Here is a 22,285-nt window from a genome sequence, read left to right on the forward strand (position 1 = left end):
AAAGCTACTCACTCATCTACATGTTAGGAAAAATATATTATACATACCTAAATCAGAGGAGGCCATTCTTATGTAAATATCTTGCCCAGTTTCAGGGAGTTCCCTAATATCAATCAGATCATCAAACCAGAGCAGCAGCCACTTCCTCCTCTTATGTCTATATTTGCCAAAGCCATGCAAGAACAGTTTTTCAAGCATACCGTCTCACATTCCTTGAGGGACATGCTCCTATTAAACCAGGAATACCGCGTGTCAGGCAATTTAACACCGGAATACTTGAGAAATCCATCTGATGCACTGTGGCAATCCAAAGGCGTTCTTCGAACACACCCACCTGACCAATCCGCCGTGTTCCAATCTTTTGGGTATCTTGGCATAAATTTATCGAGACACCCACAGATTGAGGAGTTATCAATATTGCAGCTACCATAGGCATGACAGAGCCCATAAAAATCACAGCGATCCACAGGAGTATTAACAGAAACTATCCAATCCTGTGTTTTATAATTCCATGTCAAGCGCTGTACAATTCCGTTCTGGCTCAAAACCCGCTGTGAGAAAACTGAGCCATTAAGAAGCTCAAATCCATAATACACCTCCTGCTGATCAAAAACAAAATAGTATGTGAAGATGCTGTTTGGTCTTAAACCCACCACGCCACTAAAGCGGAGACCATTCCATGGTCCAGAACGGTATTGCTCAACTGAACCTTTCAGGAGAACAAGTTGTGGAAATCCATGAAGATCAATTCCAAATGAATAGTCACCTTTAGAAGGGTCATCAATGGACTTCCATGACCATAGACGCCTATCAATTCCGGTTACTAGGTTCTTTCCAAGCTTCATGCCCGGCAACAAAGTGTCACTTGGATAATCAAAACTCTGCCACAGGACATTCTCATCTTTGACAACAAGATTACCCGAATCCAAAAGCTGTGCAATTGGGTTCACTGTGTTGTTATTTGATGATGAATTTGAAAAAGACCAGAAGATGCTGCTTGTACTATTGACAAGCATGAGAATTCCTCCATCATTGAGCTTTAAGACACCTCGTCCCGAGGCATCAGTAAGTGGAGTATCTCTGTTGGCAACCCATACCACAGTCCTATTAGATATTTTCTTGTACCATATTCCCAAGTATCAATTCCTGGAAGTACTACTTGAAGGGCTGAAAATCCCCAGTTCAAATGTTCCATCTGAAGTGACCATGGTTTGCCCATCTGTAAGAGATTGTGTTGTAGTTATGGTGCCTAATTCTACTGAATCGGAGATTATTGTTAACATGGAAAACATAAAATAGAAGGAAAGAATAATAGTAAAGGCATAATTCTTTGATGATTTACTCATGCTTCCCATAATGGGGTTTGTCTGTTTTTCATTCAATATTAATTCAGGAAACCCACACGATAGTTATAAGACTTGGGCAGACTACAAAAATAAATAAATAAATAAAAATCAAAAAATCAAAATCAAAAAGTCCTCTCCAAAGTCTTCCTTTCACACTCTTTACAGTACTATATTAAATATAAATCCCACACCAGGTGGTGTGCCAGCATGGTAATCTGCAGAGTATAAAGGAGCAATTAGTATCTCCGTTACCTCCTAAAGTGGAAGGTGAGTAGGGGTGTTCATTTAATCCGTGAATTTGTGAATCCACTCCAATCCGTGTCGTTCAGATTGATTTTTCAGTCCTTTGGTTCAGCTGCTATTTTCGAAATACGTAAACCGTAAGATCAGTTCGGTTCACAGATTTAATTTCCAAAACACCACTCCAGACCGAACCAATCCATTACTAATATAAGATATACATACAAATATATTATATATAATAATACTCAAAGTTTTAACATGGCTGACTACTAATGGTTATAGAAAGTTGATTGAACTATATTTTTTTAGTTATTTTTTACTTTTGTGCTTATTCTTGCTTCTAGGTTTACTTGTATTAATTACACCACTTGATGCATTAGTAATGCATGTATACAATCCATTCTCTTTATTTTACACAATCTTTTTCTAAAGGGAGAATATCTATTGGGTTGTGGTTTAAAAAAATAAATAAACAAATAAAAATAAAAATAAACTATTTGACCGTTTAAAAAGCCTAATCCATAGAACCAAACCTATGGGTTTTGCGAATTAGATTGGCTTGGTTTAAATTCCTCATCGATTTGGATTAGTTTCAATTTTTATAAAACCATTGAGATCAGATTGGTTTTGGTTTTAATCTCTAAACGAACCACTCTGAGAGTTCAAGTTCTCGTAAGAACAAAAGTGTGTGTGAGTTTTTAGCCAAGGAAATATATATATATATATATATATATATATATATATATATATAAGGGTCTGAGTGTCTATATACATACACTATGGCTAATCCTTTCCACAGTAGTGGAAAAGGAGTGCTTCGCAGGCAGTTGAAAATTTGGGGTAACAAATCCAAGGTCAAGGATGTCCACATAAACTATCCATATATCAACTTCTTTCATTACCAAGACTTGTGACATTCACCTCTCAATGCCAATATCTTTGAGTATATTATCTTTTGTTTTCTGTGAATAATTTATGGAAACAAAATGTAAGGAATTGCTTTCTTTAACATTTCCAATTGTTGTTTACATAGTCTTCTCTTCAGGTAACCATCACTAGTACTGTAAATAAACAATTAGTATTTATATATTTTTTGATAAGTCAAATAAATCAAGTAGTATATTATCATCTAGAAGGACTAGGATCAGTGACATTCGCCTATCAATGCCAATATCATTGGAATATATTATCATCTAGAAGACGTGTAGACCGGTGACATTCACCTCTACTGTTCTACAAGCTAATATCATTTGAGTATATTATTATTTATTTTATGTGAATATTTTATAGAAACAAAATGTGAAATTGCTTCCTTGAACATTTCTAATTGTCATTTACATAGTTTTCAGGTAACCATCACTGACTAAACTTGTAAAAAACAATGTCATCTCAGTTCGGTTCACGGATTTGATTTTCAAAGCTAGATCGTTGATTGTTGGAGTGGTGAAAAAAAATGCAAATAAACCAATGGAACATCTAAATCCAGGGTGTCACACATATGGGCAACAAATTAATATGCGCAAAAGTTTGGATCCATTGCAGGAGGGTCCACAAAATATAAAGGAAAGAGCACATCCACCTTACACTACAATTTGTAGAGGTTAATAAGTCTCAAATTATTGGTTGATAACATGTAGTTGGTGACTTATAATTGGAATTAAGAGTCCGAAGAAAATTACTTTTTACAAGTTTTTAAGCTGTCTATTATATATTTCAAAACACAATATCAATATGGCAAAAAAGCATAAAACCCCCCTCAAGTATTAGGAATCAGCATTTTACCCCCCTGAACTACAAAATCAAGCAAGTCAATCCCTCAACTATCAGAAATGATCAGTTTGACCCGGCAACAAATAGAGCGCGTGAGTTTACTTTCTAATATAATTCCATAACTACCCTTGCAATATGACCGTTGTAGCCTTGTCTGTAAATTGAGTCCAAAATTTCTTCTTCCTTCTCCAACTACAACTGCTCCCCTCTCCAAGTGCAGAAAAAAAAAATTCATCAAAGTTGAATTAGTTAAGTTCAAATGGTGTATAATATATATATATGTGTGTGTGTGTGTGTGTGTGTACTTTATATATATCTATATTATCATATATAATCTATACGTATATATATGTATATATATATTATCAAGAAGAACAGCAAGTTGGACACCGGATCAACCGGTTCTCATTGCACTCGAGGCATCTCTTCAACTGGTCTTCATCTTCGTCGTAAACCTTTCTGCTTCCACTACAATTCGAGCACGGAATGAACTTGGCATCCCCATAGCCCTCGCAGACAAACCCAAGTTCTTGAATCGGAAGCCCACTGAGAATTTTGGCTAATTCACCAACCTCATGAAGCTGTTTGATCACATCATCACCTCCAATGTACTTCCCTCGAACGAACACTTGTGGCAAAGTCACTTTCTTTTCACCCAGAACACTCTGCAACTCTTTCCTATAAGCTGAATCCGTGGAAATGTCGCAGTCGTCGATGAAAACCCTAAATCCCCTCAATATCATCCTCACAGCACAGCAATCCTCGTACATCCTCCGAATTCCCCTCAAACTGGTGAAATAAACGACAATTCGATCTTCAGTACCCGGCAATCGAATTAAAGGGTTAGTCGTGAATGAAGAAACCCTAGAATTGGATTCAATCGATTTGGTTGGTTTCAATTTGGTAGGCGATTGTAATTGCGATTGCGATTCATCCAGAACTAATGTTGGGGATTTGGTGGATTCAAATATGCTGCAGAGTTTTTTTTCACCTTTCCCTTGATTAAATTCCCAGCAGAGAAGACCGATCCGTATAATTGCTTGAGGGTATTGATGGTATTTCACAATTTTAATTTTATTTGCTTTTTTTTAAATGTTAATTATAATGGGCATTTTTGTAAATGTACAATGCTGGTACCGGAAATGAGCCGGAAAGGACAGGGGGTGAAACTTATCATTTCTGATAGTTGAGGGATTGACTTGCTCAATTTTGTAGTTCAGAGGAGTAAAATGCTGATTCCTAATACTTGAGGGGGGTTTTATGCATTTTTGCCTATCAATATTTTTAGTATTTTACAACTGCAAATTTTTCGGTGGATGAAACCAGTAAAGTATAATCTATCACGTACATAGCAAATTTTGAAAAGAAAAAATATATATATTTATTGACGATGATACGATTGAAAGAAAAAAATTGTGAACTAAAAGGACAAAAATTAATAAGGGGAATTTAGACCTGAAATTACACCAGGCATGAAAAATAAGAAAAAAATCTCCAAACCGGGCTGCAGCCTAGTGTGAACCTCATAGAGGTTAATTGGGGTGTGAGTTTCTTACCAAGATAAAATAAAATTAATAATAATTAATTTGTAACATAATTTATCAATGGGTGCCCTAATTTTTCTCCCACACTTTCATTAATTAGTAGTTACCTAACACTTGTAGTCACTCCACACATCATCTGAGCATTCTCATTTTTGATACATGAATGTGGTGGTGTTATTTTATTTTAGGGCCCACACTCCGCTACAAGTAACATGATAGGTCTAACAATGATCCTACTTAATTTTTCTTCTAACTTATTTGTTATGTTTTTTTAGCAAAAGAATTCATCAAAATGACTTGAGATAGTTTTACGGCACAGGGATGAATGAATCAGAGGGACGTAAAATAAGATTTTTTGAAAAAAAAAAAATCAGTACATTCCAAAAAAATAAAATATGGAAAATAAAATAAAATAAAATAAAATAGAATAAGTAAAATTACCAATATTAATGTTACTCTATGGCTCTATACTCCAAAAACCTGTATACACACGTTCGACCAGGCAAAAATAAGAGAAATGAGATGCACAAGATGCAATAGGATGATCAGTATGCCCAATGGAATAAGCAAGATGCACAAAGAACAACAATGGTGCCCTGAGTATCGAATGTGTAAAATCAGTGAAAGAACAGAGCAAAGACCATATAAGAGAAAAATATAAACAAATGATTGAGAGAAGTAAAGAATCGTATCAGTTTCCGGCAAGCTTGTCGTGGGTCGCAAGATTTGTTGCCAAGTTGGGCCCGCCCACCACCGCTCCCTGGATTAAACAGTTTGTGGCCGTCGGTGTTGATACTAGCGAGCTATTTAGAGTTCACAGAGCACCAATTATCCCTCTCTCACAAATCTGAGACCAACAGACCCCAAATTAAAGACTCTAATTGGGTTTGTAGAAGGGCAAGCTATTTAGGGTTTTGAAATGGCCTGGACTCAAATCAATATATTAGAGATCATTATGGTTGTACTTGGATCATAATGTTAAGTCTTTCATCCGAGAGAAACTGGTTATTTGAAGGAACTAGTTTGTTCCTTCATTCTCTCCGAGGAGTAATTTTTATTGACGTATATTACATTATTACTGTCCTATATCATACATATGGCTAGGCTACAAATTCATAGATAGATTATGTTTCTGGAAAAATAAAAACAAATACAAATGAAATAAAATCAACACAATTCAAATCAAGACAACACATAATGGAGCTGGCCACCAAAATTAACAAAAAATCTGACTCATGCCTTCAAGGTGGACTTTTAAAATTCTCTTCTAACAAAATATGCATCAAAATATTCTACATCAGAAATTATTTGTTTTCCTTTCCCTCTTCTTTTTCTGTAGAAATAGTCTTATACATAGACTTATCAAAAAAAAAAAAAAAAAAAGCTATTTAGGGTTTTTTTAAATGGCCTGGACTCAAATCAATATATTAGAGATCATTATGGTGGTACTTGGATCATAATATTAAGAAATTCATCTGAGAGAAACTGGTTATTTGAAGAAGCTAGTTTGTTCCTTCATTCTTTCCGAGGAGTAATTTTATTGAAATAAGTTATGAAGTCACAGGGTATATTACTGTCCCATACCATACATATGGCCAGGCTACAAATTCATAGATAGATTATGTTTCTAGAAAAATAAAAACAATTACAAATGAAATAAAATCAAAACAATTCAAATCAAGACAAGAAGCTGGCCACCAAAATTAACAAAAAATCTGACTCATCCTTCCAGCAATACTTCAAGTTAATGGAGGCCTTCATGTTGGACTTGTAAAATTGTCTTCTAACAAAATATGCATCAATCAGCCAAATATTCTACATCAGAAATTATTTGTTTTTCCTTTCACTTTCTTTTTCTGTAGAAATAGTCTTACACATAGAATTTTTTTCCAGCCATGGGAACCAAATTTATGACATGAAATGTCTTCTAGCGAGGGGTTAAAATTGTTATGGTTAATTGATTGATTGAACATGATTCAGGCTTGTTTGATGATGAAACTACTTCAGGAAACTTTCTTCCAGTGTAAAACCCAGGCTCTTTTGGTTGAGGCAATGCATTATCACTATCCATCATCAGCACCACAGATGACATGCTTGGCCTGTCCTCTAGACTTTGTTGCACGCACAATAAACCGATATGGATTGATCTAAATGCTTCTGTAAGATTACACGAGGGCACTATCAATGCATCAATCAGTTCCAAAAGCTTGCCTTCTTTATAAAGTGTCCATGCTTAGACAATTGCCAGTCATTTTGTCAGTAATTTTTGTATCAATGCATTGAAAAACTACGTAGTAACTCTGGACACTTACATGTCCTAGGAGGTTAAGGTTGTGGTCTGGATGAGAAAATCCTCTGTTTTTGCTCCCACTAACTATCTCAAGTACCAATACACCAAAGCTATAGACATCAGATTCTACAGAGAATAATCCATTCATTACATACTCGGGGGACATGTAACCGCTGCAGGAAATCAATAGAAAAGAGATCAATTTCTGAGCAATAGAAGTACCTAATTCAACATATTTAAAGTTCTTACTATGTTCCAACCACTCTATTTGTATTTGCTTCCATTTCATCACCTACAAAACTTCTAGCCATGCCGAAGTCTGAAATTTTGGGGTACATGTTGTTATCTAGTAAAATATTGCCAGCCTTGAGATCTCTATGGACAATTCTCAGTCTGGAATCTTGATGAAGATAGAGAAGTCCCCGAGCAATCCCCTTGATATTGCTGTAGCTCTTAGGCCAATCCAGTAACATGCTTTGTTTTTTATTTGCCCAATTTTCCCATCCATTTTATTCATTATGCTGTTTAGATTCATAAAGTTAAATGAAAACTACTTCTATAAATTCACAACCATGGATAATCCTTGGGAGCAAGTTCAAGCCGCTGCACTTTGTTACAATGAAGTTATCCTGTTTTCCATCTTCAACTGAGATGGATGTGGCACTTGATCTTTCTCCCAAGGCTTTTGATAAAAGCATCTTCCTAAACATCACTAAGGAAGTGGGGATTTGGAGCATGCATAATGAAAGTAACTTGTCGGGACTGAGTTTAGAACATCAAGACTATCAAAAACTACAAAAGCCTAAATAAATAAAGGTTTCGAGTGATACGAACCGAAAATGAAGTAATCCAAGCTTTTGTTGGGCAAGTATTCATAGATCAACATCCTTTCTTCATCTTGAATGCAACAACCTAGAAGCTTCACAAGGTTTCGGTGCTGAAGCTTGGAAATACACAGAACTTCATTCTTGAACTCATCGAGTCCTTGTCTTGAATTCTTTGAAAGCCTCTTCACAGCTATTTCTTGTCCCTCTTCCAACACACCCTGAAAATTATCATTCTGAGAGTTCCATTTTCCCTTTTTTCTTCCCTCGACGTTCACTGTGCTATTCTATGTGGAGATTATTTCGAATAGTTATATTAAGACAATTAGTTCATGCTTCATATTAACACCCCAAACAATGTGACAAAAAGTGGTGTCTTTGCAGTACTATTTTTAGTATGACCAGAATGCAAATCATTTGTGCAATTTGGCACACTCTTTTAGTTATATGCTATATGCCCAAGAAAGCATCTTTTTTAAATCATTACCATTCAAAGAGGCATACACAGTACTTCGACTGGGAAAAAGATTAGATTGAACTTCTTTGAAAAGAATAGCACTGGCTAGCATTCAGAATGAAAAGTTTTAAGTTGAGAATTTTTTTGAGGAAAACTACAAACTGAAAACTATTTATGCATATACTGGTTTGGTGCATAGAGATGGTACCATAACAGAGTCGGTAGCAGAAACTATTTATCCCTAGATGCTGCATAGCTTTATATATATACGATCATTACCTTGTAGACAGGTCCAAAGCCACCCTCTCCAAGCTTATTGTCAATCGAAAAGTTACTTGTGGCATTAGGTATTGTCTCAAAGTCAAATAATGGCAACTCTATATCTTCATTGAGTTTAACCAGTCCTGCAGAGTAGGAAATGAACTTCATATGAATAAAAATTCAAGCTGTACAAATTCTTTGAAATAACATACATGGCAATATGGCATGGATCCAGAAGTTGGATAAACCATTTAATAAGATCCCAAATTAAAACCCCTAATGCTATGTTTGGGAGCACCAAATCAGCACCTTAGAATTGGAATTGGAGGAAATTCAGTTTAAATTTTGAACTAAATTTTCTTCAATTTCAAATACAAGGCACATATTCAATGCTCCCAAATGAAACATAAAATTATTCTTCCTAATGGATCACCCTCTCTTTCCAGAATGGTATGGCATGACACTCTTAAATACATCAGCATCATGATAATCATTTGTTTAAGAAGGAGAAGCGAAAAAAAAAAAAACTCTGGTAAGCAACATCAATGGGTAGAACAAGAGCTGAGATGTCCAGCTGTTGTCCTTTGTTATATCAACAGAAAAGAAAGTCAAATAATGTCAAACTTAAGTAATGACACCCTAGATGTCTTTTTAGCAGTATCGATTTGTTTCTTTAATCATTTGCCAACTTCAGTAAATGTCATCTATAGCGGTATAGCTGTCACTCCCAGTGCAAAAACCACATTAGTTCCAAATGGTAAATTTCTAGGAGGGCAGGTTAGCTACTTGTTTATTTTTTGAGACTCTCATGATGACCATTGATGTTGATAAGCAGATCTGAGATAAGGCAACTCAACAGACTGACCAGATAAGGAAGTCCGACTGCATTTGACCAGTTTGAAATCAAATGAGATACGACTAGCAGATAACAACGGTTCGAATTCAAAATACGTAGAAATCTCCTCAATCGTCAACAAATCGCAACAGCTCTACCAGTGTACCGCTATAAGTACAAATTCTCACCAACTGAACAGGTAGGCGACGATACATACATAAAAAATTACTGCCATTAATTCAGAGCTCCGGTGATTGACTTGATCGTCGGAGAGCTCTTGGCAGGCACCACACCGGTGTCAGTCAAGGTTCATCGCTTTTCTTCTTCTTTCTTTGCTGGGAAACAGTGCCTTCCCGGGCCGTATTGATTTCCGCTTAAACAGATGTCATTAGCGGTAGCGTCACAATCTTCTCCAAGTCTTACAAAAGAATCTTCACCTAGAAGTTTTTTCTTTTTCTAATTATAGTACATATTGTTCTTTCTATAATATTCTACCAGATTTTAGGAGATTTAAACTCCTTTTCTACTTGGTGAGCTCTTCTACCCTGATAATTAAAATTGAAACACTTATTGGACCAAAAGAAGGCCACACGTGGGGCGTGTTGAAGGCTCTAAATATTCAACTTATACCCTCTCTACTAGCTCAAACTTTTAAATTAGAATATTATATGGTGGTCAGCAGATGTTTTTAGGACAGGCAACTACACACCCTTCAGGACAAACAACTTCTCTGTCTCAATCCTCATCTTGAAAAATTCATGTAAACCTAAGGGAAAGGATTATGATTAAGACCCACAATCTGATAGGTCCATTTTAGAGATTATTTCCCAATAAATAAAAAAATAAAATGACTTTGGTTGGATTGACTTTACCAATAGTTAATAGCATTCAGAAAAGCTTGATTTTGGTACACTTCACTTTACATGTCACAACAGATTATAACAACCAGCCCTTTTTGTAAAAGCTAAAGTGGCTCAATTAAAATGAGGAGGTACAGAATGAGACCAAGAAAAAGTGGCAAAGGAAACAAAATTGGAAATCTTGACATTTGATGCCGACAAGACATAAAATAGGAACTTGGAGTCTGATAAAAAAAACAGGGTCGGATTTGCCTCGGTAAAAATTTGAAGTTCTAAATAGGAAAGGGAAGTAATTTAAGTCTTCTAGATATCTTACCTTCTCTCTTCAGCTTCCTCCACCTCAAGAAATGCAAGAGCAGGAATGGGCATACGATAACCACTGCTACTAGTGATATAGAAATTATTAGAATCCTCACTCGTCCAATTACATGGGAGCTGCTATGTGTCTCTGCACAGTCAGAATTGACCATCGTGTAAAGCAACTATAATTTAAGGCAGGAAAACTATGAACTAAAACAGCAGTTAAAGAAGGCACAACCATGAATCAGGCATTTTTAGGAAGAGTAATTGCAGCAAATTTGCTGCAATGGGACTAAGCTTAAATAACTTGATATTCTTTTTATGTTTTAGGAACACTAATAGTAAATAACTTAATATTCTTTTTTCAGTTTAGGGGACACCCCAAATTGAATTAAAAATAAAAACTGTCAATTTCGAAAGTCCTTCAATTTTCAGCATTATGGACAATTTCATTTGGCAACTTTGTTGAACACTGGCCTTGGGGCACTTGTTTATTATGTTAGGCCTACCACAGATCCACCTTGAACCACACATCACAAGCGGTCCTAATCCTTGTGATCACTCAAATTTCAATATCAGCAGTCAATTTGAGCAAATTACCTCCTCCATCACCCAAAACTGATAAAATAATCCATGCGGCATGCCTAAGTACTGTATGAAGTGCAAGAGAATTTGTGAGTGCTTCATATGCCTCTTCATTTCTACAACTCAGGTTGCAAAGTTGTTAAAAAGGTGGCAACTTTCTTTTTATTTCCACACAAAATGTATAAGCTACTCATCTACATGTTTGAGAATATATATCATACCTAACTCAAAGGAGTCCATTCTTATGTAAATATCTTGTCCAATTTCAGTGAGCTCCCTAATATCAATCAGGTCTTCAAACCAGAGCAAGCAGCCACTTTCTCCATCTCTTATGTCTAAATTAGCATAAGCCATACAAGAAACATAGTGTTTGCTTGATACTATATTTTTTTTGATAAATGTGTTTGCTTGATACTATGACCAGTAGTTTCTTACATTATATGATTTCAGTCACTATATAAATATTGAGAAAAAAATCAATAAAATACAATTAAAACCATATGCAAGAGAATGTGTGTGAGAGCTTCTATATGCCTCTTGATTTATGCCTTCTTTCTACAACTCTGCACGCAAAGTTGTTGAAAAGATTGGCAACTTTCTTTGTATATCCAAGTTAAAAGCTACTCACCTACATGTTTGGGAATATATATCATACCTAACTCAGAGGAGGCCATTCTTATGTAAATATCTTGTCCAATTTCAGTGAGCTCCCTAATATCAATCAGGTCTTCGAACCAGAGCAAGCAGCCACTTCCTCCATCTCCTATGTCTAAATTTGCATAAGCCATACAAGAACCGTTTTTCAAGCATACCGTCTCGCATTCCTTGAGGGTCATGCTCCTATTAAACCAGGAATTCCGCGCGTCAGGCAATTTAACACCAGAATACTTGAGAAATCCATTTGACGATTCATTGTGGCAATCCAAGGGTGTTCTCCAAACACACCCACCTGACCAATCTGCTGCGTCCCAATCTTTTGGGTACCTGGCACAAATTTATTAAGACACCCACACATCGGGGAATTACCAATGCTGCAGCTACCATAGGCCTGACACAGCCCATAAAAATCACAGTTATCTGCTGGTGTATTAACATAAACTGTCCAATCCTGTGTTTTATAATTCCATGTCAAGCGCTGTACAATTCCATTCTGGTTCAAAACCCGCCGTGAGAGAACTGAGCTATTAATAAGCTCATATTCATAATACATCTCCTGCTGATTAAAAAAAAATTCATATGTGTAGATGTTGTTTGGTTTCAAACCCACCGAGCCACTAAAGCGGAGACCATTCCGTGGTCCAGAACGGTATTGCTCAACCGAACCTTTCAGGAGGAATAACTGTGGAAATCCACGAGGATCAAGTCCATGAGAATAGTCACCTTTAGAAGGGTCATCACTGGACTTCCATGACCATAGATGCATATCAATTCCGATTACTAGGTTCTTTCCAAGCTTCATGCCCGGCAACAAAGTGTCACATGGATAATCAAAACTCTGCCATAAGAAAGTCTCATCATTTGCATCTTTGACAACAAGATTACCCGAATTCAAAAGCTGTGCAACTGGGTTCACTTTGTTGTTATTTGATGATGAATTTGAAGAAGACCAGAAGATGCTGTTTGTAACATTGACAAGGACAAGAATTCCTCCATCAGTGAGCTTTAAGACACCTCCTCCTGAGGTATCAGTAAGTGGAGTATCTCTGTTGGCAACCCATACCATAGTCCCATAAGATATTTTCTTGTACCATATCCCCAAGTATCGATTCCTGGAAGTACTACTTGAGGGGCTGAAAAATCCCAGTTCAAATGCTCTGTCTGAAGTGACCATGGTTTGCCCATCTGTAAGAGATTGAGTTGTAGTTATGGTGTCTAATTCTACTGCATCGGAGATTACAGTAAACATGGAAAACATAAAATACAAGAAATAAACTATGGTAAAACCCATATTTCTTTGATGATTTACTCATATGTTGTTTGTGTGTGTTTCTTTGGTTTCTGTTCAATATTAATTCAGGAAACCCCTAGGATAGTTATTGACTTACTTGGCAGACAACAAACAACAAACAAGAAAAAAGAAAACCAAACAAGAAAGTCCTCTTCAAAGCCTTCCTTTCACACTCTTTACAGTACTAAATTAAATATATATCCCAAACAACTAGACAAGATAGTCTGCCGCAAGCAGAGTATAAATGATCAATTCATTGACTAGGTGGTGTGCCATTATGACATCCTTGAACTTGAATTTCTTACACATGCCCACATAAACCATCTACATATCAACTTCTTCATTACCTTGACTTGGTGTAGGGATATCATGGACTTCTGCAACTAATTCTTTGAAATACTGAGCAATGGAAAGACACATCTAGAAGGGAGCATTTATGAATAAGACTGGTGACATTCACCTCTCAATGCCAATATTATTTGTTTTTTTCTCATTTCTTTTCTGTGGTTATTTTATGGAAGCGAAATGCAAGAAATTGCTTTCTTTAACATTTCCAATTGTCTTTTACATAGTTTTCAGAGAGGAAAAAAAAAAAAAACAAAAAACAAAACAGTGCCATCTCATTCCAAAAAAAGAAGGGAAAACAAAAACAATAATGTAAAAAGAGAGAAATTATGTGAAGTTTGTTTCAACAGCATAAAATCGAAACCATGACTTGCCATAAAACCTTGATTGCTGCTTGGAGTGGTAAAAGTTAGAACTCCCTATGTGAGAACGCAAGTTCAAATCTAAGGGTCAATATATATAGATATATAGATATATATATATAGATAGATTTTTTTTTTTTATATAAAAAATGGTCACAAATCTATGTCCAATTTACCTTTACAATTATGGAGATCACCTTCAGCCAAGTTTGGTAATTCATGACAGAAAAGGTAAGTCATAGACGACTATATTATTAAACTAATTGTTTGGTTAGATGAACCAATTTGCAAAGGTCATTTTAATTGTCAAGGCAGAAAACCAAGTTTAAAGGTCATTTGCAAAATTATTGATGATAATGTGATTGAAAGTTAAGAAAATTGTGAATTAACAGGGCAAAAGTTAATTAGGGGAATTCAAACCTGAAATTACACAAGGCAGGAAGAAGAAAAGGATAATCACTTGAATTTGTTACATAATTTATTAGCAAGTCAAACTCAATCTCATTTACTTGAAAAGTACAGAGTCCACAAGAACAATAAACAGAGAATTCGAAATTTTTTATTTTATTTTAAAGTATCCTTCTTCTTCAGCAGCCTAAAATAAAAAATAAATAAAATGGCACCAATCAATTCAAAAAGAGAAGCACAAGGAAAGGAAAGGAAAGAACCAGGTGATGATGCATCGTTGGCAGTAGAAGAAGGTGCGTTTGGATGAGGAAGTGTTGCAGCAAGAACAGCTCGCTCTCTCTTGGAAGAGTCAATGGGTTTAGGGTTTTGGATCGCTTGGACGGAGGAGGCGGTACGGGCCTTTGATCTTCGGGTTCATCGTCTCAATTGAGTATAATGCTTTGACCCAGCAATAATTCAAAGATAAATTTTTTAAAACATAACATTTACACATGTTCTCAATGAAGTATTTTGATCGATTGTAGTACAAAACATAATTTTGATTCATAATATTTTTGTTTGTCGAATTTACCCATGTTCTTAATGAATTTTTATAAGTATTTAGTAAAATTTTTTTTCAAAATTGAAGAAAATTTGCAAGTTGGAGGCAGTTATTTAGTAGTCAACAAACCTAAAATATATCCTTACTTACAATAATAAAAAATAATAAATGGAATTCGTTTTTGTATTGAAAACTTTGACTATTTTCATTTAGGCATATCAAATCAAAACTTACTCCATAATTTGATTAAACCAAATAAATAAGAGGGTAAAATTGCACACTTTATAATATGGGTATTCACATTTTTATAAGACTGTTCATGATTTCCATGTCATATACAATAAAAAGAGTCAAAAAGAGAAGTGGATAATTTTTTTTTTTTTTGGGTACTTTCTTAGAGATTTTGATGTTTCGTTAAAGAAAAAAAATAGGTGAAAGAGAGTTGTGCAGGGAAACAGAGATGATTAGGGATGGACATGGATGGTCCATTGAAAGAAAGATTAAATTGTAAGCAGCAAATTAGAAAAATAGACAGAGTTAACAAATTTAAAATTCTATATATACAAAATGAAAATTAAAAAAAGATAAAATTGAGGAGGGACAAATTTAAAATTCTAATAGAAAAAATTATATAAAAAGAGAGGTCGTTAGATAAAATTCAAAAATATCTCTGGGGCAGATTTATAATTTGAATTTTTTTCATAATTTTAGTAGGGACATATTTATAAATTGGAGTTTTTCATAATTTCAGTGGGACGTTTTCATAAATACATAATGCAAATAAATAAATAAATAAATAATAGTGGGGTGGATGCTCCCACTAAATGCCACATTGGTCCCGTACTTGTATTACAAAAAATGAGAAATTATTCATCGCAATTGTTACAACGATTACGTGGTGCAATGGATGGCTAAAAACACTTTACCATCCGTTATACCACGTCATCATTGTAATGATAACTCGCTTAGGTTGGCACATGAAGGCATGTCCACGTCTGGACCCCTCTTTTTGCACGAGAATGGCAACGTTGAAGATGACTTTGTTCCCTTTGACAATCTAACAAACAAAGAAATTATATCGTGCAAGTGTCTTGAAAAGATTGTTGAAAATAATGTCTGCATCATGAAAGAGTAATATCCTATCATGCAAGTGTTTTGAGAAGGTTGCTGAAAATAATGTCTGCATCATGAAAGAGTAACAACCTATCACGCGAAGATGTCCCGCGGTTACAGTATGGTGTCCGAGCGTATCATGTCATACTCCAATATGAAAAAAGGGAAAAAAAAAATTTACATGATCCAGGATTAAATGGTGCAATATGTCATTTGAAGAATGAGAATATGACACGTGGTCGAATCTTTAGGTGTCACGTTAAATGGTCATTCACTCAGCACGTGGTGTTCCACCATCTATAAATAGGATCAAAAGCAACTACCTATGGTAGGGGCATGCCCCTACTCTCACCCTATATAATACATATAAATTTTTAAAATTATTTTTACATATATATAAAATTTTATATAATATGTCCCTCCTAAAAATATTAGTTTTCAAAATTTTCTTAACTTTTTCCTTTTTTTTTTCATTTACTTTTTAAATTTCTTTAATTTCCATTTTTAAAAAGGTAAAAAAATTTGACGTAACGGAAGCGAAATGATAGAACAATACAATCTCACATGGACAGAACTGCAAAAGCTCTCAACTCAACAAAAGTTATAAAATACTCAATTTTTCATTTTCAAGATGGGTTCCATTCATTTTACTCCAAACTCACATTCTTTTATAGTGAGTTACAACAGACAACACAATAAATGTATGAGGCGTTTTTTCCTTCACTTCAATTTCCAAAGTTGGGCGCCAAACTCAATTCTTCAAACTTTTACACCAACATCCTTTTTGTCTGCAATGCCACCAATTTTGCTTTTAAATCTCAGGCCTCTAGTACTGTTATTCCTTAACGATTTTCTTTCTTTCAATAGTGTTCCCGAGTCCAGACTCGTACTTTTAAACCTGCCATCATTTCACTTTTACCACTGAGGATACCAAAAAATGACCTTGGCCAGGTACGATTCAGATTGCTAATAGCGGGTCGGGCAAGAGCAACCGCTTTTGACCAAGTCTTCACTGGTCAAGCCTAGGACCTAGAAATCATGTTGGAAGCCTGATTTTAGATAAAAGGAATTGAGCCCATAACCAAGAAGAGCCCAGAAGAACAACCCAGTGTAAGGAGTTAGTTAGGAAGTTTCTAGAAGATCTATAACAATCTATAAATAGATTGAAAATAAAGGGAAAAGGGGTTGAAAAATCTTTGAAGTGTAGAATTACTCTTTCTAAATTGAGAGTGGAAATTTCTTCCCTTTTTTTAATGGCTCCCCTTGATTTGGATGATATCCGTTCAAGGAACAACATCCCAAACGATGTCTCCCTCAGGGTTTACCCCACGAATCTGGATGAGAGATCTAGTGAAGGTCTCCTTCCAGGGGAGGTTCTCTTCTCTGCTCTTCACTTGAACATAATTAGATTCCCTTTACACCCGTTCTTTTGTTATGTCTTCAATAAATTAGGGTTTTCTCCTCTTCAGGTTAACCCTAATTTCCTAAGGGTAATATCAGTCCTTTTGATTTTAAATCGTGATAGGGGTCTTGAATTAGATATTATTGACCTTCTCCTTTGCTATCGAGTTACCAAAATCGGAACCAATGAAATGTATTTTCACTTCTTTCCTATCGAAAAGTGATCTATCTGTACGGACAAGCTCTCATTTGAAAAGGGTTGGAGGTAAAACCTAATTGGGGTTAGTGGAAATTAGGGAACTCCACTCGCTCAGACAGTCCCTATCCCAACCACTTTTGGAGAGTGCTATGTCCTTCAATATAAGAAATTTAAGAATCATCCCACTGACTGCCACTGTGAATCCTGTCTTCCTGGTTTTTGTACTTTTCTTTGTAAATACCTTCGAATAAATCATGACGACTTGGTTTACAGCGTTTGCAGGCCAGGCTTGACATTCTGAAGGAGAGAGTTCTGAGTAACATCCCCTCAGCCACTGACCTGTTCACCCCCGACAATCTCTTCGACATATCCTTCCTTGGATCCACCATGGAGAATATCCAAATTCCTTCTTTTGAGGTGTTCAGCCCCCACTCCTTCAACTGCACCAGCCATCACTACGCCCACCTCACCCGTCCTGGTTATGGCCCAAACTACCAAGCATCCGATCGTTGGGCCCTCTACATCAACCTCAGTTGAAGTTCAGCCTATTGTGCCAAATAATGAACCCTTTGACATTTTGACTGAAACTTCCCCACATGGTGCTCAGAATGTTGGAGGTTCTTCTCACAGATCTAAAAGATCACCTCCCGCCCGAGCTGGCATTTCAGAAAAAAGCCTGGGAAAAAGACCCATGCCTAAGGGTGGTTCTGATCAAAGTGACCTCCCTCCAGCCCGAAGGGCCCGGACTTCTTTCAGGGTCACCAATCATGTCCCCTCTCCTCAGCTATCCATTCCGGAGGGTGAGTCAGCCAAAACCTCCGGCTCTTCACTTACAGTGACCCCATGGCTTCCCTTGCTTAGTCGTGAGGATAGGCCAGTTATTGTCCTCACAGATTCTTTGTTCAAAGACCTGATCATATCATTTGCCTTCTACAAGGGCTTTTGGACTCCCAAAGACATTAAGGTTCAAAACAAAATAACCTTCAATGAAATGTACCAACGCTTCCGAGCAGTTGCTGTTGAAGTAATTCTTCCTCTCCATTTTTACTTTTTTGTTTCTTTTTTTTTTCTTTTTCTTTTTTTTCCTGAATGAAGGATTTTTATAAAAAATTATAAACAATAATGTACATGGAAATATAGTAAAGGCATACCCTCACTTTACAAATCATAAACTACCCTAAGAAAAAGGTAGAAAAGAAAACACTGCTAAGAACAAAATTAGTTACAAAATATCCTGAAAGCATACCCACATGACATCAAGAACGTCCCAAATAATACACTTAGCTAATTCCATTGCATCTCTACATATATCATTATGCATTCTCTCATTTCTTTCTCTCCATATGAAATATAACACCGCAGTAAACAAAATTCTAGCCATTTTGTCACTCTTTCCTGAAAAACGTTGATTAAACACCATTACCAAGTCCTACAAATCCAAGACCCTTTGTAAATTCCATCCAACTATGGCAGAAATACCATTCCAAACCTTCCAAGTAAAGTCACAGCTGCAAAATAAATGATCCAGAGTTTCCACACTCTTAAGACATAAATAGCATCTAAATACAATAGAGAAACCTTTATTTTGCAGAAATTTATGAGTTAAAATACCTTCCTGCAAGACCAAAACAGAATAAGTAGACCATCTTGGACGCCCCCCACTCCAGCATAAACTATACCAGCAAACATTCTGTCTTTGACTTCTACACACCTCCCAAGCTGCTTTGAAACAAAAATTGGACTTCCATTTTAATTGATCAACTCCCCCAAATATCCTATGATTATAAAAAACATGTCTCAATTCTTGTGAAGTATTAAGCAACAGATCTACATTCCATTGGCTATCAACAATAAAATCACTCAATAAACTCTATTTATTTCTGCTAAGAGAATCTAGGAACCTTCGGTTAAATAGTTCACTTAAAAATTTACCTTCACACCATGGATCCAAAAACACTTGAATCTGCTGTCCATTACCAATTCTATATCTACAATTTTCTTTTATAATGTCTCTAACAGCCACAATGTTTTTCCAGATTGAAGAGAATGATTCCTTAGGAATTACATTCCAAAAGGAAGAATGTCTCAAGTAATTTTCCTTAAACCAAGCCACCCACAATCTATCTTTGGATAACAAAAAATCCCAAGTAAGACTACACTTAGCAGCCTTGTCAATGTCCCTCAATCTTCTCAGACCCAAACCCCCTTCCTCTTTAGGAACACCAAGTTTATTCCAGCGCAAACCATGTATCTTTTTCCTGTCTTCAACATGCTCCCAAATATAGTTGCTCATTTTCCTTTCAATGATATTGATAATCACAGCAGGAAAGGAAAAAACAGAAGTCCAATAGTGTACCAAAGGAATAATTACAGCCCTGCTCAATTCCACTCTACCAGCCATAGAAAGATGAAGACCATTCCATCTAGTTGTAAGAGAAATAACCTTCTCTACTAGCCTGTTGCAATCCCTGCTTCTAACCATTTTATCTGATATAGGAAGACCAAGGTAAGTAAAAGGAAGTTTACCCACCTTGCAGCCAAGAGATCTAATGATACCAGTTTTCCTCCTAACTGAATTAGTAATGAAGACCTTGGATTTCTCCTTACTTACTGCTAAACCTGAAGCTTTTTCAAACTCAACCAGAGTTTTTTTCAATGAGAGAACTGCGGCCATATTAGCTCTAACAACTATCAACAAATCATCAGCAAAAAACTGATGCGTAATAGGTATACCAGATTTGACTGCAGCTTCAGTTGGAATAACTCTACCACTTTGAACCTCAACTTCCATAATACCTGAGAAATTCTCTGAAACAAGAGTAAAAAGAAGTAGAGATAAAGGACAGCCTTGTCTTAGCCCTCTCTCAGGTTGAAAATAACCATAAGGTGAACCATTCACAATGATAAAAAACCAAACTGAGACCATATAGCTGCATCAACTAAAGTATAAAATCCCATTGAACTGTATCGTAAGCCTTTTTAAAATCAATCTTCCAAGCCAACATAGGTTTAGCATGTTTTGCCCCAAAACCTCTCATCAACTCATGAGCCATAATTATATTATCCTGGATTCTCCTTTCTTCTATAAAAGCTGTCTGTTCTCTACCCACAAGTCTTCCTAAGACCTTTGCCAATCTATTAGAAAGAATTTAAGTAGTGACCTTATAAAAGGTATTGCACAAAGAGATAGGTCTGAAATCTCCAACCTTTAAAGCATCATTTTTCTTCTTAATTAAGGTAATAAAAGTATTATTGATGCCTCTTCCCAGTTCTGGATGATCAAAGAATTGAAGAATTGCATTAGTGAATTCCTCTCCAACAATACCCCAAAACTGTTGAAAGAACCTAGTGGAAAATCCATCTGGACCAGGAGCTCTATCCGGACCCATAGCAAAAACTGTGCTTCTGATTTCCTCCCTTAACACAACCTTCTCTAATCTTTCAACTTCATTTGTCACAAATCTTTTCCTGATATACTTAGCTTGAGGAATTTGAGATGCAGGCTGAGAGTTTGCATAAGCAGACTTAAAGTAATCAACAAACTTAGTCTTAATCAAAGTTGGATCAGTAAAAACCTCCATTTCTTCATGAATTTCTGTGATATTATTCCCTTGTCGGTGCTGTATTATTTTCTAGAAAAAATATTTAGAGCATCTGTCTTAATCTTTCACCTATTGAATTCTAGATTTCTGAGCCAGAGTTAAAGCCTTATTAGAAATAGCAGCCTCCAATTTCCTCCTACCTTCTTCTTCTTGCTGGATAAAAGCTTCATTCAAAGGATCATTATTTAATAAAAACTGAATTTGAGTAAGAGACTTCCTACAACCAATCACCTGTTCAAAAATATAACCAAATTTATCCTTGTTCCATTGTTTAACTGCCTGCTTAACCAATTTCAACTTGTAAAGCATCTTCTTTATAGGTTCCCCACTGGTCTTCAAATTCCACACATCAGAAATAATATCCTTAACAGCAATTTCCTTGTTCCACACTGTCAAAAATCTAAATGGTTTAGGACCATCAGTAATCTTCATTGGTAAATGAAGGATTAATCCCCAATGATCAGAAGTCAGAGGTGGAGTCAAAACTATTTGAGCATTTGGATAAGTCTGATCCCATTCCTCATTCATCAATCCTCTGTCCAATCTAGCAAAAATTCTTCTATTTAAGAATCTATTGTTACACCATGTATAAGTCCCATTTGTCACAGGAATATCAGTTAAGCATAAAGAATCAATGGTATGATTAAATTCAGCAAAAACTCTTGGAGAATGGTATCTACCTCCCAGCTTCTCAGAGTTACATCTAACAATATTCCAATCCCCAATCAGCATCTATGGACCATTAATAAGTGGAAGACTCTCCATCAATGACTTCCAAAGATCTGTCCTTTCCCTAGCAGTATTATTGGCATAAACAAAAGTAACAAACAATCTAGAAACAGTCCATGTAATCTCTACCTATAATAACATCATTTGAGCAGATTTCTCAATCATAGTAACATTTAGCCTCATTGGATCCCAACCACACCAAATACGACCTCCTGGAGCAGCTGAATAATTATTCTCCCATGTCTAATTGCTTCTAAGGCTATCTATCAATCTTTGGAACATGTGACTTTGAACTCTAGTTTCTACCAAACCACACAAAAAT

General features: G+C 35.9%; 3 protein-coding genes and 2 pseudogenes across 3 annotated transcripts; all 5 read right to left on the reverse strand.

Moving 5' to 3' along the window:
- The window catches only part of LOC132309776 (uncharacterized), a 31,028-nt pseudogene extending 27,305 nt beyond the window's left edge, over positions 1 to 3,723 (reverse strand).
- Position 3,724: 1 nt separating this feature from the next.
- Positions 3,725 to 4,129, reverse strand: LOC132309777 (uncharacterized protein At5g39865-like). Its single transcript, XM_059808056.1, has one exon. It carries the CDS (start codon positions 4,127 to 4,129, stop codon positions 3,725 to 3,727), a length of 405 nt encoding a protein of 134 aa, XP_059664039.1.
- A 1,629-nt stretch (positions 4,130 to 5,758) lies between these two features.
- LOC132307770 (G-type lectin S-receptor-like serine/threonine-protein kinase At4g27290) lies at positions 5,759 to 14,934 on the reverse strand (annotated as a pseudogene).
- Positions 14,935 to 19,061: 4,127 nt separating this feature from the next.
- Positions 19,062 to 21,213, reverse strand: LOC132309778 (uncharacterized). Its single transcript, XM_059808057.1, has 4 exons — positions 20,892 to 21,213; positions 19,565 to 20,440; positions 19,244 to 19,247; positions 19,062 to 19,140 (listed from the first exon to the last, which is right to left on the reverse strand). The coding sequence occupies exons 1-4, from the start codon at positions 21,211 to 21,213 to the stop codon at positions 19,062 to 19,064; spliced, it is 1,281 nt and encodes a 426-aa protein (XP_059664040.1).
- Positions 21,214 to 21,303: 90 nt separating this feature from the next.
- Positions 21,304 to 21,966, reverse strand: LOC132309779 (uncharacterized). Its single transcript, XM_059808058.1, has one exon. It carries the CDS (start codon positions 21,964 to 21,966, stop codon positions 21,304 to 21,306), a length of 663 nt encoding a protein of 220 aa, XP_059664041.1.
- Between the last annotated feature and the right edge of the window lie 319 nt (positions 21,967 to 22,285).

This window comes from Cornus florida, unplaced genomic scaffold (assembly GCF_030987335.1).
Source record: "Cornus florida cultivar Cherokee Brave unplaced genomic scaffold, ASM3098733v1 CherokeeBrave_3.0.0_Hap2_Chr05, whole genome shotgun sequence".
Taxonomy (NCBI): domain Eukaryota; kingdom Viridiplantae; phylum Streptophyta; class Magnoliopsida; order Cornales; family Cornaceae; genus Cornus; species Cornus florida.